Source organism: Chrysochloris asiatica, unplaced genomic scaffold (assembly GCF_000296735.1).
Source record: "Chrysochloris asiatica unplaced genomic scaffold, ChrAsi1.0 scaffold00313, whole genome shotgun sequence".
Classification (NCBI taxonomy): domain Eukaryota; kingdom Metazoa; phylum Chordata; class Mammalia; order Afrosoricida; family Chrysochloridae; genus Chrysochloris; species Chrysochloris asiatica.
Genome location: NW_006408831.1, coordinates 2,179,941 through 2,194,004, shown reverse-complemented (window position 1 = coordinate 2,194,004; position 14,064 = coordinate 2,179,941). Strand labels below are relative to the sequence as shown.

At 38.4% G+C, this 14,064-nt stretch overlaps 1 protein-coding gene across 1 annotated transcript in view; it reads right to left on the bottom strand.

Annotated features, from left to right (window-relative positions):
* Positions 1-424: 424 nt before the first annotated feature.
* The window catches only part of DMGDH (dimethylglycine dehydrogenase), a 114,303-nt gene continuing 100,663 nt past the window's right edge, over positions 425-14,064 (bottom strand). The window contains exons 15-16 of the mRNA XM_006875190.1: positions 7,756-7,890; positions 425-939 (exon numbers count right to left, since the gene is read on the bottom strand). Coding sequence (XP_006875252.1) covers positions 724-939; positions 7,756-7,890 — 351 coding nt within the window. The 3' untranslated portion in view covers positions 425-723. The remainder of the gene's footprint in view (positions 940-7,755; positions 7,891-14,064) is intronic.

Below are 14,064 nucleotides of genomic sequence, written 5' to 3'. Positions count from 1 at the left end.
AGATGAATTAAAATGTTATTTATATATCAAGATTAAATTATATGATTTTCATCATAGGTACATTGTGAAAAATTAAAACTATACTCATGCAAGTTAAAAATTTCTCAGTGAAGTTAAATCCATTTATGGTATTGTATGTGTTCTCATGTAAAATACAATTAATTTGTTTTCAGCCACAGAACATATGCATATGTTGCTAAATTTGTATAACTGTCCTCTAAATAAGTCGTAATAATGATTTAGCGTAGTGGTTACGAATCGGGCTGCGAACCGGAAGGTCAGCAGTTCGAAACTACCAGCTGCTCCGCGGGAGAAAGATGAGGCGATCTGCTCCCGTAAAGATTTACAGCCTCGGAAACCCTATTCAGGGTCGCTATGGGTCGGAACCGACTCGACGGCACTTAACAACAACAACAACAATGATTGTATATTAGCCAATACCTAAATGTTTTTTTGTTGACTGACTTTCATAAACAACATGAGATAGTAAAAACACTCTTTATAAAGTTTCTTCATTTGAAAAAAAACGATGCAAATCACAAATTCAATGTTCTGTCTTGCTTAAAGGAATGAAGAAAAGGGTTTTATTAGGATTTCAAATCTAGATTTTGATGTTGTTGAAATGAATTCTTGGTTTCCTCTAATCTCCTGGAGAACAAATTAAAATAATCTCAAGTACAGTCAAACAGCAACTATAATTCAGTTAATTGTTGAAAGTCTTTTTCAAATTTTGTTCTTTCCACCTTTTTTCTGAAGTCGGTTTCTGGTTGGTTCTGTTAATAACAAGGGCTCTTGCATGACAACTGCTGGATAATTTTTGCCTAAGAGTTCCACTTCCACTTGTTGTCCTACTTTACTGAGCTCTACAGGCAAGTATGCGAACGCCAGACTCTTCTGGATGCTGTAACTGTAGCTTCCAGACGTTGTATTGCCAACCACCTGAAAAACAAGACCCAACACTCCTTAGCATCCATGGTATAGTATAATTTTGTGTCTCATTTTTCCAGAGGAAAAAAATCTCAAGTATAAATATAACTTACTAGATGAATGTTTTATGAAATGTGGTCTTTTGGAATAAAGCCAGGGACACAGGAAGAAAACTTTACTTTTTAAAGGAGATTAATTAAAGTCCTGGTGTGACGCTGTGAGTTAATGCTTTGGACTGAAAAGTTAGTTTGAACCACAAGGACTGCCGTTCATGCTCACCAGTAACTCCTTGGAAACCCTATACAAGGTTGCTATAGGTCGGAACCAACTTGACAGCACTTAACAACAATGAAAGTTTATTAACTATGGAAAATAATTCTCAAAGTATTTGTTGTTGTTGTTGTTAAGTGTCATTGAGTCAGTTCCGACCCTGTATAGAGTTTCTGAGGAGCGGCTGGTGAGTTTGAACCACAGACCTTGTGGTTCAAACTGACCTTGCAGTCCTGTGCATTATCCTGCAGCATTTGTCTCAGGCGGGTTGGAGTTTTAACCAATGCTTTCTGAAACACTTCTTAGTAATTTTTTTTCACTTCTGAGTCTGTAGAGATTTGTGTTCTGAGTCCTGGGAGAATTAACCCAATCTGCCTGACCATTTATACAAAATAGGAAGAGGTTTTTAGCAAATCTCTTGGTCCAATTCCCTGAGTCACTAAAGCCCACAACTGTTCTTCGGAGACCACGTGCTTCATTTCCTGAGCCCTTCCCACCCTCCATAAGTCCCAGCCACATCCATCTTGCAGTCCTTCCTTTCTGTATCTGTCGTCTAAAAAAAAAAAAAGCTTTTATTTTGTAAATGCCGTTTGAAAAATATTTATCATGCGCTTGGCTTTCTGCTGGTGTTTACTTTCACTTCTCCTTTAGCTTCTCTCTAATGCCAGGGTTAGCAGCCTAGGGTGTTTTAGAAGTCTGGCTTTCCTTTTTATTACTAAATCTTCAAGGAAAGGTTTCCCCTAGCATAAGTTTTAAATTGTTCTACCTTAAAACCATCCAAGTTCAATGAAATTGATTCCTTCTTTTTGCTCAGTGGCTTTTTAAGAACAACTTGTCCCTACCCTCTGCATAATAGACTCATATTATTTGTTAAATCAAACACTGGTCTTCTTTTTTATCTATGTAAATAATATTTATTTTTAGCCTTTTCTCTGAGATTTGAAGAAGTGTCTGATTTAGAGACGATAACATGGTAAATGGCCTTTGAAGGAGGTAATGTAATTTCAGGTGACTGATGTATTGTGTTTCTTCAGTTATCCCTATGAGCTTTAGTTCATAAAAAATGTGAAAGAAACCTTCTAAAATCTTCAAACTTACTTCTCCAGAAAATTCTTCTTCAGTATTTCCTTCCCGGCAAAACGTCTCTTATAACTATACTACTGAATAAAATAAAAACCTTGTCTTGATTTAAAAAAAGCTAACCCTTATTTTAAATGATAATCCTTCCTTCCAGTACTGCCCAACCCCTTGTTGGACTTTTTCTCCAGAAGACTCATCACCATTTGACATACCAATGGTTTAATGCACTGGATTACAAATCCAGCTTGAACCGCAAAGTCAGGGGTTCAAGTTCACCAGCTGCTCCTTGGAAACCCTATACAGGATCACCATGAATCAGAAAAGACTGACAGTACTTAACAACAACAACAACATATTTTGTTTATTGTTTATTTCTCCCTCCATAGAATGTAAGCTCCATGAGGGGAGAGATTCTGTTATGTTTGGTTCACAGCTGCCTTTTCAGTTCCTAGAATATTGCTGAGAGACAGCAGACAGTTAGTAAAAATGTGTTTAAAAAGAGAATGCATTTGTATCCTGTCTCTACTGCTAGAAATATTTGAAGTAATACTAAATACCAAAAGCAACACAAGTCAGGATGAAGTCAGGACATTAAAATCAAAATTATTTCACATTATTCCAGAGTATTAAGAGGATCAAAGAGGCCCATCTACATCAATAAAATGATGACCCAACTAAGGATCAAAAAGCAGAGAGACTTTGCGTAAAAAATACAAGAGATAAGTTGTTAAGAAGGAAACCTACAATAAGATTAGCAGCTCTGTCAAGTGATAGGAAAAATGAAGACTACAGCATTTACAACCACACATATGGCAAAGGAAATAAAATGGAAAAATGGAGCTTGAGTTCTAGGTATCTTAACTTTGAATATCATCATATTTAAGATGGATAAAAATCTGACAGTTGATCATGGTGATGTGAAGTTCATATAGAATATTATAGCATAATACAGCTATCATTCCATTGTCAAGTAAAACAGAATATTGGCGGAAGAGTGGGCATTATCTGAATTTCTGAGAAAGGTGACTGAAATAGAGTAAAAAATGTAAGACAAAGGAACTATGAGCTGAGACAAATTAAGGACTAAGAGGAAAAATAAAATACTAAAGGCAGAAAGCATCTTAGACATTATCTCCTCTAACTGCTTCATTTTTATAGATATGAAACCTGAGGCCAAGACAGGCTAAGGCTAAGTCAGCAGTTAGGTAATGGCAAAGTTGATTATCAGCAAACAACATATAAATCATGTGCAAATTTGAAATGGAAGATAAGAGAAACCTTTAGCTAGAGGATGGAAACAACCAAAATGTCCATCAGCAAATGAACAGCTAAGCAAAATTTGGTACATATACACAATGAAATATTATGCAACCATAAAGAGAAATGAAGTTCTGAGGCATGCCCCAGCATGGGTGAACCTTGAAGACATTTTGCTGAACAAAATATGGCAAAAACAGTTGTAAAGAAGCAAATATTTAGAATCCAAATATCATTAATGGTTCCAAAGGGAAAGGTAGTGTAAAGAGGAACAGTTTTGTCTGGGGGCCGATGAATTTATGTTACTGGTAATGGAATGATTTTAATGGGCTGCATCGCAACATAAAGAAAACAAGAATCCTCACAACTGGAACAATAAATAGCATCATGATAAATGGAGAAAAGATTGAAGAAGTCAAAGACTTCATTTTGCTTGGATTCACCTTCAACACTCACGGAAGCAGCAGTCAAGAAATCAGATGACATATTGCATTAGGCAAATCTGCTGCACAAGACCTCTTTAAAGTGCTCAAGAGCAAAGATGTCAGTTTGAGGACTAAAAGTGCACCTGACTTAAGCCATGATATTTTCAATAGCCTCGTGCATGTGAAAATGAACAATGAATGAGGAAGACTGTAAAAGAATTGATGCATTTGAGTTATGGTGCTGGAGAATATTAAAAGGTACTTTGGAGTGCCAGAAGAACAAACAAATCTGGAAGAAGTACAACCAGAATGATCCTTAGAAGCCAAGATGCCCAGACCTCATCTCTCATACTTCAGACATGTTAAAAGGAAGGACCAGTCCCTGGAGACGGACATCATGCTTAGTAAAGTGCAGGGACAGCAAAAGAGAGGGACACCTCCCCAATGAGATGGATTAGCATAATGACAGCAAAATAGGCTCAAGACTAACAGCAATTGTGAGGATGGTGCAGGACTGGGTGGTATTTTGTTCTGTTGCACATAGGGTCGCAATGAGTTGGAACTGACTCCACTGCAAGTAACAAAGACAACAAGCAATCATGGTGGCACAACATGAAAAATGTTATCAATTTCATTGAGTTATAAATATGGACGTTGAGCTAGCAGATGTTTTGGTGAGTATGCTTTCACCACTTGAGAAAAAGGAAAAAAGAGACTGTTGAACCAGAGATCTAGACCAGAAAGAGGAAAGGGGACAGTAAGACAAGAGTAAGACAATCCGTTAGTCATGTGGACGAACTATTTCATTGCGTCTTTGATTTTCTTCACTCTTGTTTGCTTCAGAAGAGGTAAGATCAATAGTTGCATTGTAGATGGCTGCTCACAGCTTTTAAGACCCCAGTCACTACTCATTAAAGTAGGACATAAAACATTGTCTTTGTGGACTATGTGATGCCAGTTGACCTTGGTGTTCCCAGAGAATATGATGCTGAACCCCCAGGCCCAGCAAACCACTCACTCAAGGTGTTTGGTTAGGTTAAGACATTTATATAACTATGTCCCCTGTTTGTGCTCCAGTATTCATGTATATATTTACAGCACATATAAATACATATGTAAAAATATCCTTTGACAGGCCTATATATATTGTGGGTTCAGTTCCACTTGCCTTGTTCAGCTTCACTTCATTGTCTATTATCTACTTGTTGTTGATGTTAAGTGCCATCGAGTCAGTTCTAACCCACAGCAACACTGTATAGGGTTTCCGAGGAACAGCTGGTGAGTTGAACCGACCTTGTGATTCAAACCAACTTTGCAGTTCAGTGCATCAACCCACAGTGCCACACCAGGGCTCCTTATCCACTCATAGATTACTATTAGTGCAGGATTGGAATGCTAACCTCCGTGACCCTGATACCAGAAGAACTAGATGGTTGCCCAGCTACCACAGTTGACCCACTCTGAAAGGGATTACAATAAAGGTTCTGGAGATAAATGCAGAACACAATTTTTTTAAAAGCCAGGCTTATTGGTCTGATAGAGACTGGTAGAACTTCCATGACTTGTAGCCCTTAGACACTCTTCAAACCCGGAGCTGAACTATAGGGCTCTAAAGTGAGCAGTAACACTAGGGGGGAATGATCTCCATAGAAAACCAACCATAAGAGATCAAAACGGAAACATTTGGTCAGGGATAAAGTTCAGAAAGCAGGAAGGGACAGGAAAGAAAGGTCAGGGGTCAAAGGAAACACAGGGATGAAGCAGGAAGAGCGCTGTTCCATATGAGGATTGCAATCAATGCCACGAATAAAAATGTGTGTGAATTGCAGAATGGAATTGCTTTTCTCTGTAAACTTTCACACGAACTGCAATCAAAAAGAGAAAGAGCAGAAATAGTCCAAACAGAAGAACAAACTCAGTACAATGAAAGGTGAGGTATTTGAGAAGGAAGTAGAAGTTAGCATGTCAGGTATGGTAGAAAGGTGAAGGAGTTTGAGATCTGAAGCAAAGTTTGTTGGCTTCATAGTATCTGAAAATGTCCACCTGCTACTCAGATGTACTATAATCATGGATATATAATTAAATTATAAGAAGAGTGTAGTGGGGCATCAGAAGTGGAAGAGGAAAGAGCAGCCTGGAGTATTCATAATGGTTTAGAAGAAAGAACAAAAAATTCAAAGGCCAACTATACCTGAATGGGAAATCAACTCTATCAATCAATATCTGTGGAACCTCAGGCATGCTAATTAACCTCTCTGAGCCCCCAAACCACTTCTTTAAAAATGGAGATGATTATATATATATATATGGCAGGGTGTTATAAAATTAAATGAGGGAGCACATGAAAAATATTTGGTACACAGAAGGAACTCTGTAGATGTTAGTTGCATGCCAAGTTACCACCCTCCTCAGTCCAAACTGCCATTTCTTTAGTAATCCAAAGACTGTGACTTGACACTGTAGGGTAAGCACTGAAGTGTTACTTGCTAAATCTGCAGTTCAAACCCACCAGCTGCTCGGAACCTACTCAACAGCACAACAATAGGGGTCTTTTAGGGCCTCCTGGTGACCCAAAAGTTAAATGTTTGGCTGCTACTCTAAAGGTTAGCATTTCAAACCCATCCATAAATCCTAGGGGAGAAAGACTTGACAATCTGCTCCCATGAAGATTATCATCTAGAAAAACGCAAGGGAAGATCCTATTCAGTCAGATAGTGTTGGTATGAATCAAAACTGACTTGACTCTTTTTGTTATTGAATAGTTGGGAGGGGTGGCAAGAATAGAAAGATAAATAAATTACTCTGCAGTACATGAGGTAAAAATCTAGGCATAGAACTTCTGAGCCCTGTCTATCAAACAAGCTGAAGCTATGCAAAATGCAGAAGTTGCTTAAATGAGTCATTATAGAAGGAGGATCCCATGGTGGGGCTTCCGGCTTCTGTCCTCCAAGGGTCTGAATGAGAGAGTCCCACATTCACCGGGTAGCATCAGCCAGAACACATCAAAATGCTCAAGCAAATTGGGTTTTACAGATAGTCATAAAAAGTAGAGGATGTGAAGTTATATAGGCAAGTAATTTGACTAACTTTAGTTTTATTGTATACAAAAAGAATGAAGTTTAGCATTCCAAAACGAAAATAATGTTCACATTATTCTCCCTGAAGAACCAAATAGTGTCCATGTTTCATTTGACTTTCCAAGCAATTTCCTTCTATTGTCCTACATATTTTCATCTGAATGTTTTTTTCCTGCTCATTTTGTTTGTTGCTGTTAGGTGTTATCAAGCCAGTACCGTTAAATAGGTTAAATTAAACATTGACTCCTTAAAGATCTCTGAGAATCTGAATTGGAAGGTTAAATTCCTTATGAAATCCATCTCTTGCATTCACAGATATAGATGTACTGAGTAAACATCATTTATCCTCTAAACCATGCTTTGCTCATTGCCCCATTTATTAGCTCTATGCCAAGCTACCATCCCTATTCCCAAGTTACCAATTCTTTAGTAATCCAAAGGCTGTGATTTGACACTGTAGGATAAGCACTGGACTATTAACCTTAATTTTAAGTCCCTGGGCTTGTTTTCTTTAACCAAAACATATGGAATTTTCTAAAATGAGCAGCATTTCATTTTCCTTTCAGTTTTCTGCTGTTTGTTGGATGTCAGCTCCTTAGAAATCATAATCGTATCCTGATAACAACAACAACAAAACCCCCCTAAGGATAGACAGGAGCAGAAGACTTTCTGTTGTAGAAAGGATGCATGGCCCCTGGCAATGAGGTCCTCGTACTCACCTTGCCATTATACCAGATGCTTTCATTTCCCTCTGGATCAACATCATCAGTTGCCAAGGTAAGGTAGACCAGTCTCCGTTTCAGCCCCGTGGCTTTAATCTGTTTCAGTGCCTGCTTTCCTATGAAGTCTGCTGGCTGCAGGAATCCAAGATAATGATGATGAATGAATGTTCAGGCACTGTGACAAGGTTAGAGATGCAAGCATTTAAATTTGTCTTTGCTATTTTCTCGCCAATTACACATCAAATAAAAATATAGATTGGATCAAACGTCTAGACAAATATTTCTTTGTCCTCAGATGACAGAATCAACCACCTATTTCTTCAGAATATGTTAGATGTAAGGGTGATGACTTCTGGTGACAATTTTACCAGAACCACCTAGACAGAAAAACGTAAGGGATTAACCTGAGATGGTGTTAGGAAAGTGACCGTAGTATCCAATGGTTCTGGACAGTGGCACTGGCTTTCAGGGAGTGACAAATGTCTTAATTTCTACCTAGAGAAAGCTTTTTACAAGAAGAGATTCACTTTCTGAAATGTATTCTCCCTCCCCCTTTTCAAAATAATAGTCCCTGGAATATATTAACCTATGGAGTCACATTTGTTATTTCCGTAGGAAATATGCCCTTATATGATGGATGAGGAGGAGTCCTGTGGTGTTACAAATAAGTCAAAAACCTTTTGATCAATGAGTTTCTTCTCTAACACTGTGCTTTTCAACTATTTTTTTTCTTTTTCCATGTAACAAATGACAACCCTGTTCCTTAGTATACTCCCATGGGCACACCCAGGGTGATTCCAATGCAGTGCAAGTGAGTGAAAGTAACATTGTTATAAAGAAAACCTTGATTCCATTTTTATGTATTAAAAAGGTAAGAATTGTGCAAAATTCAAGATTTCAACATTTACTAGTAATCTGCCTTATAACTAAATAAGCTTTATAAATGAGCAATGAAATGACTTCTTGGTTGAAACACTAGCTAGTAAGAGAGATGAAATTCTACCTAACCAGAATTCCAATGGGAACATAAGCAGTGTGTTAAAATAGTGAAAGGCTTAGAAGAATGAGTACTGGGGGGAAAACTGACATCCCAGAAGTACAGCCTTTCCTCCTAGCCTCATAAAATATGAGATGCATAGGCTTCTAACTATATGCACTCAAACACACATCTCTTATTTTATGGGGGAGACAAGAAATATATGAATCATTTCTCTGGTGAATGAGATTTAATCAGATTACTGTTGTGAAGTGCCACGGAGTCAATTTCAACTCACAGCAACCCCATGTGACAAGTAGAACTGCCCCCATAAGGTTTTCTGGGCTGTAATCGTTATGGGAAGGAGCTCTGGTAGCATAGTGGTTACGAATGGGGCTGCGAGCCTTAAGGTCAGCAGTTCGAAACTATCAGCTGCTCCGCGGGAGAAAGATGAGGCTCTCTGCTCTCATAAAGATTTACAGCCTCAGAAACCCTGTACAGGGTTGCTATGAGTCGGAACTGACTTCATGGCACATAATCACTATCACTGGGCTTTGTCCCACAGAGTCACTGGGTGGGTTTTTAACCTCCAATCTTTTGGTTAACAGCTAAGTACTTAACCATTGCACTACCAGAGTTCCTTAATCAGAGATTACAATATAAGAAAGCAACATACTGAAACAGTTCTCATATGCACACTATTCTCTGAAAGAAAGTATGTTAATTTCTCCCTTAGGCATAAAAAAAATAATGAAACAATAGTTCATGCTAGATATGTGCACCATCACCAATATTTATAGCTCTTCCTGCTCACAAAACATTTATAAATGGGTGTAATAAATCACCTCCTTCAAGTCCTCGTGAAATAGCAGGCAGGGTCCTCACATGCTCTCACCTGAGACCCCTAGTTCACTCTGTTTGATTCAGAATTTCTAGGATAAGACCAGACTTCCGGATAATTCCTATAGATCTTATACCCTGGACTGCTGACTGCATAGGAAATGACTGAAAGTTTCCATTGTTGTAGTAGTTCAGTGCCGTGGTGTCTGTTTTGACTCATAGTGACCCTGTATAAGGTTTTCCTTAATGTTTGAAAAAGCCCTTCGGAGTGAATAAAAATGAGCAAACAACTCACTCTATAGAGGAATTTGTATACTGTCAGGAGACCCTAAGTCGTTTTCTTTCTGCCTGCTGTGTTATCTGAGGTGCTAATATTAGAGGTTCATCTATGGATATGGAAGGTCTAAGGTCTTCCTAAATTTCCTACAAAAGAATTTTTCTTTGAATTATTTATTCACCTGTTGATATGTGTCAGATACTATGTTTGCCATAAAAGTTTTCAGAGACAAATAGGTCGAGAAGCTTAGGGAGACCCCCGGGAAGATGAGATCCTGTCCCACTACATTACAACATGCCCCATCCTAAAATGAGTACATTTCCTTAACACTCTAACATGTCACAATATACTGGAAACATGGTAGGATGTGGCACAGGACAACGCATGAAATTAGCTTCAGAAATTTTGAAACACGACTCACGATTGGTTCTGTTTGTTCTCAGAGTATAGAAATCACAAATGTTTAAAAAACAAAAGTCTAATGTGTGAATACAGAAATGCAAACAAACAGATGCTCTGAAGATGTAGGTACAGTGGGGGGCACAAGGAAGAGCGTGGTCAGTCTACCTGGGGTGGGAAAGAAGAGTTCTGTCAACAATCATTTAATGGAGGAAGTAGCTTGAGTTGAAATTTGAAAGATGAGTATGTGCTTATAATGATCACTGCCTTCATAGTCTCTTCCAAATGCTTGTGCTTATAATTTGATCCTCAAAACAACTAAAAGAAGCAGATTAAATTCATCAGAGACCATCAGTAAGCTGCCTAAGAAAGAGCTCTGGAGTTCTAACCTTGGTCTTTTCTCTACTGCGAGCTGCCTTAACGCATCCAACTCATTCAACATCAGCTGCATCTCTGGAGGGGTCATAGTGAAAGCTGCCAGTGACCCAAGTTCTTAGAAACAGGAACTTTTTTGAGAGCTGGATAAGAACTACAGAGGCAAGTGCCAAGAGGGAGATGAGATGTGCCGGAAGGGGAGCTTTTGCCAATTTCACAATTTTACCAAGGGCTAAGTAGAAACATGAGTCCTGGTGTGGTACTACAGTTTAATGCAATGTTGGTTTGAACCGCAAGGTCAGTGGTTCAAGTTTACCAGTCACTCCTTAGAAACCCTATAAAGGGCTGCTATGAATCAGAACCAACTCAGCACTTAACAACAACAAACAACAACAACAAGTAGAAGCATATGGTACCAGCTAATTAGGAGAAAACAGAAACAAGTTGGGAGGGGAACAGAAAAATTTCTTTAGAAGAAAAAAAAAAACCAAAACACCACTTTAAATGAAAATTTAATGTTGTTATTCAACAACAACAACAAAAATAGCAAATTACATTTACAATGTATTAAGCACTTGCTACTGTGCCAGACTTTATCCTAAGGGCTTCATGTTCTAATCTCATGACAACCCTATGAAAGAGATACCTTTATCACCAGTTCATGAAGAGAAATCACAACTGAGTCTCAGTTCCATGGCAATGTGAGCATCTTTAGATTTATCTATATTTAAAAAATGACTCTGTAATCTGATACAATCTGATACCTACACCTATGGATGCAGTAGCTCAAAAGAGGAAACAAATCTTCACAGTGAGGATCATTCCCACCCACTCCATACACAGAGTAGACAGGGATGGGCAACTTGGACATTGGCTACTCAAAATTGGGGGGGAGGGGCTGCGAAGGCAAGAATTGATTAGCTTACAAGCTTTCAAAAGAAAGCCTAGATCCAGAGGGCATGGAGGAAGGTAGAATCTCCACTGAATAGTATCCAGTTTGTCTGGATGGGGCTGATGAAAGGAGATGTGGATAGGTCTCTTGTGGTACAATTGTGAATAATTGTTATCAGGACTGATTGTGAGGTTTGGAAATGTAAAGGTACACATTTTGTAGCAAGGAGGGGAGTGATTGACTTTGTAGTCTAGGAGTGGAGGTCCTTGGAACCATTGGGGGGAAGAGCGGAGAATGGGACCTTACCCAGAGAAACAGTGACACCAGAGATGGAGGCAGAGACGATGACGTGCAGAAGTGGAGCAGCTGGGGACTTTAGACACAGAGAGTGAGAGGAGCTGTGTGCTGATGACCAGGGGGCAGTCTTGCAGGGTATACCCTTTGGTTGGTTGATGATGCATGGAGGGTATTGTAACCATGGCAATGAAACGATATACAATAGAATGAATGTAAAGCTAATGTTCTCCCATGTAAACTATCACATAATTCACAATAAAACATTAAAAAATAAATGACTGCCTAGGATCTATCATTGGAAGGCATAGATGATGTAAGTACTCTGAGTACAGAATGCTTCATTTAATTACTTCTGTGTGGTCTGAACAAGTTTTAAACGGCATTCCCTACACAGAAAACATGTCTGTACTACATACAAGGATTTGAAGACACCCTGAAGGTTTCTAGTAATGGAATTTGACATCTATATCTATATCCCACTGATTTAGGATGTGACCTTGTCAGCAACATCCTCCTCAGGCACGAATGAAAACAACACTCTAAACAAACAATAACAGCAACAACAAACCTCTAACTAAGTATAAGGAGCTCATGCTTAAAGCACAAATAAGAAATGGCACCAGCACATTGAGATAATTCTTCTTTCTCAAACTATCCATGTGCCTGACTTGGAAAGAATTAAAATGGACAATGCCATTCCATTTTCATCTTACTTTTCTTTTCTTCTTAGATTGTAGATTTTACTTTATTATATAGATATTAATCATAAATGAAAGAAAAGTGTTACTGAAGGTTCATACTATAATTAAAATTGGTACCTCTATGATGACCCAAGAACAGATGTATAATTCTTTTGTGAATCACTGTCAAATTAACTGTATAAATAGCTGTTAACTACTTGGATAAATGTATGCATTCCTGAGGCACTGCGACTGTAGCTTAAAATAGTCTTGGCTTGTACTGTTAAATGTATTAATTCTTAAAAGCAATAAAATGCCCATTAAGACAATCACCTATAATATATATTAAATATAGCATTCACATATGTGAAAAAAGTAAGTAGATTTTAAATGGAATATAATTACTCATCTTTTATTAGCTCTATTTAAAGCACATATATTATCTAAAGACACGTGTAGATAAAATAAGTTAAATCAGTATAATTTGGATCAGGGCTTGAAACCAGTTCAGTCATTGCCAAGGAAGTGGCCATAGACCAGAATTGGCAAAACAAGAATGGACCAAAATTTGCAAGATGTGAATACCTGAAATTCCAATCAGAATAGGAAAAGTTATTGGTTGATCCCCTGGAATGGGAGAGTAGGTAGAGACACAGTGAGCCCTGATAAGGACAATTAGATTTTTGTCAGAACTGTGGAAAGTGAAACACAGTCAAAGCCGCCATCTTTGAGCAGGCCACCATTGTTTCTGGCTTTGTTATGCAAGAGATTTGTTTGTTATACAAGCTCATGCTACCCTTGTTTTCTAAGAAGATTAAGCTTCTAGCATGGCGTTGACCCATCATTTCCATCATTCTGGTTATTGTTCTAAGTGTTCATATTTTCCAAATTCCCGTCTGTCTCAGTTTTGCTTCATCAGATATGACTGAATCAGGAAGAACTGGTATGAAGTCTTGGTTTGACCATGATACTGAGGGCAATAGAGAAACCTCAGATATGTGGTTGAAGTCATATGTATTCTGATGCAGCGAGTCAGGGCAATGAGCTAGGGTAGATCAGGGGAGAGACAGATATCCTGGGCCTTTTTTCTTTCATATATGCAGAGTCAAAAACATCAAGGAAAAAAAAAATCAAGGCAGTAATCAGTTTGACTTAAGTTTGGCTAAAATCCTTTTTACCTAAAAGTAAAGTTTTCAAAGATGTAAAGGAATCAGTGTAGCATCCACTGTCCCAGGGAAGTCTCCTGTGAAAACTAGGTACAGCCCTAGTTATGGGATCATTCTCTTGTGTGTTACATACAAGGAGAGAGCAGCAGCTACTGTAAGTAGCAAAGAGGGGACGAGAACCAGGTGACAGGCTTCTGCCGCTACCCTCAATACTTTCCTGAGAAGTTTTTCATTTAAGAACAGTTCTGGAGGAACCCCTTTGTAAAGCATGTGGCCTTTAGTACTACGTACCACACTTCTTATGTAAATCTCATTTTTCTTCTGCCCATTTTCCTTTCAGCACAAGGTGGTGCAGGAATGCTAGTATCCCAGTCCAACCACATTAACAGGATACTAGGAATGCT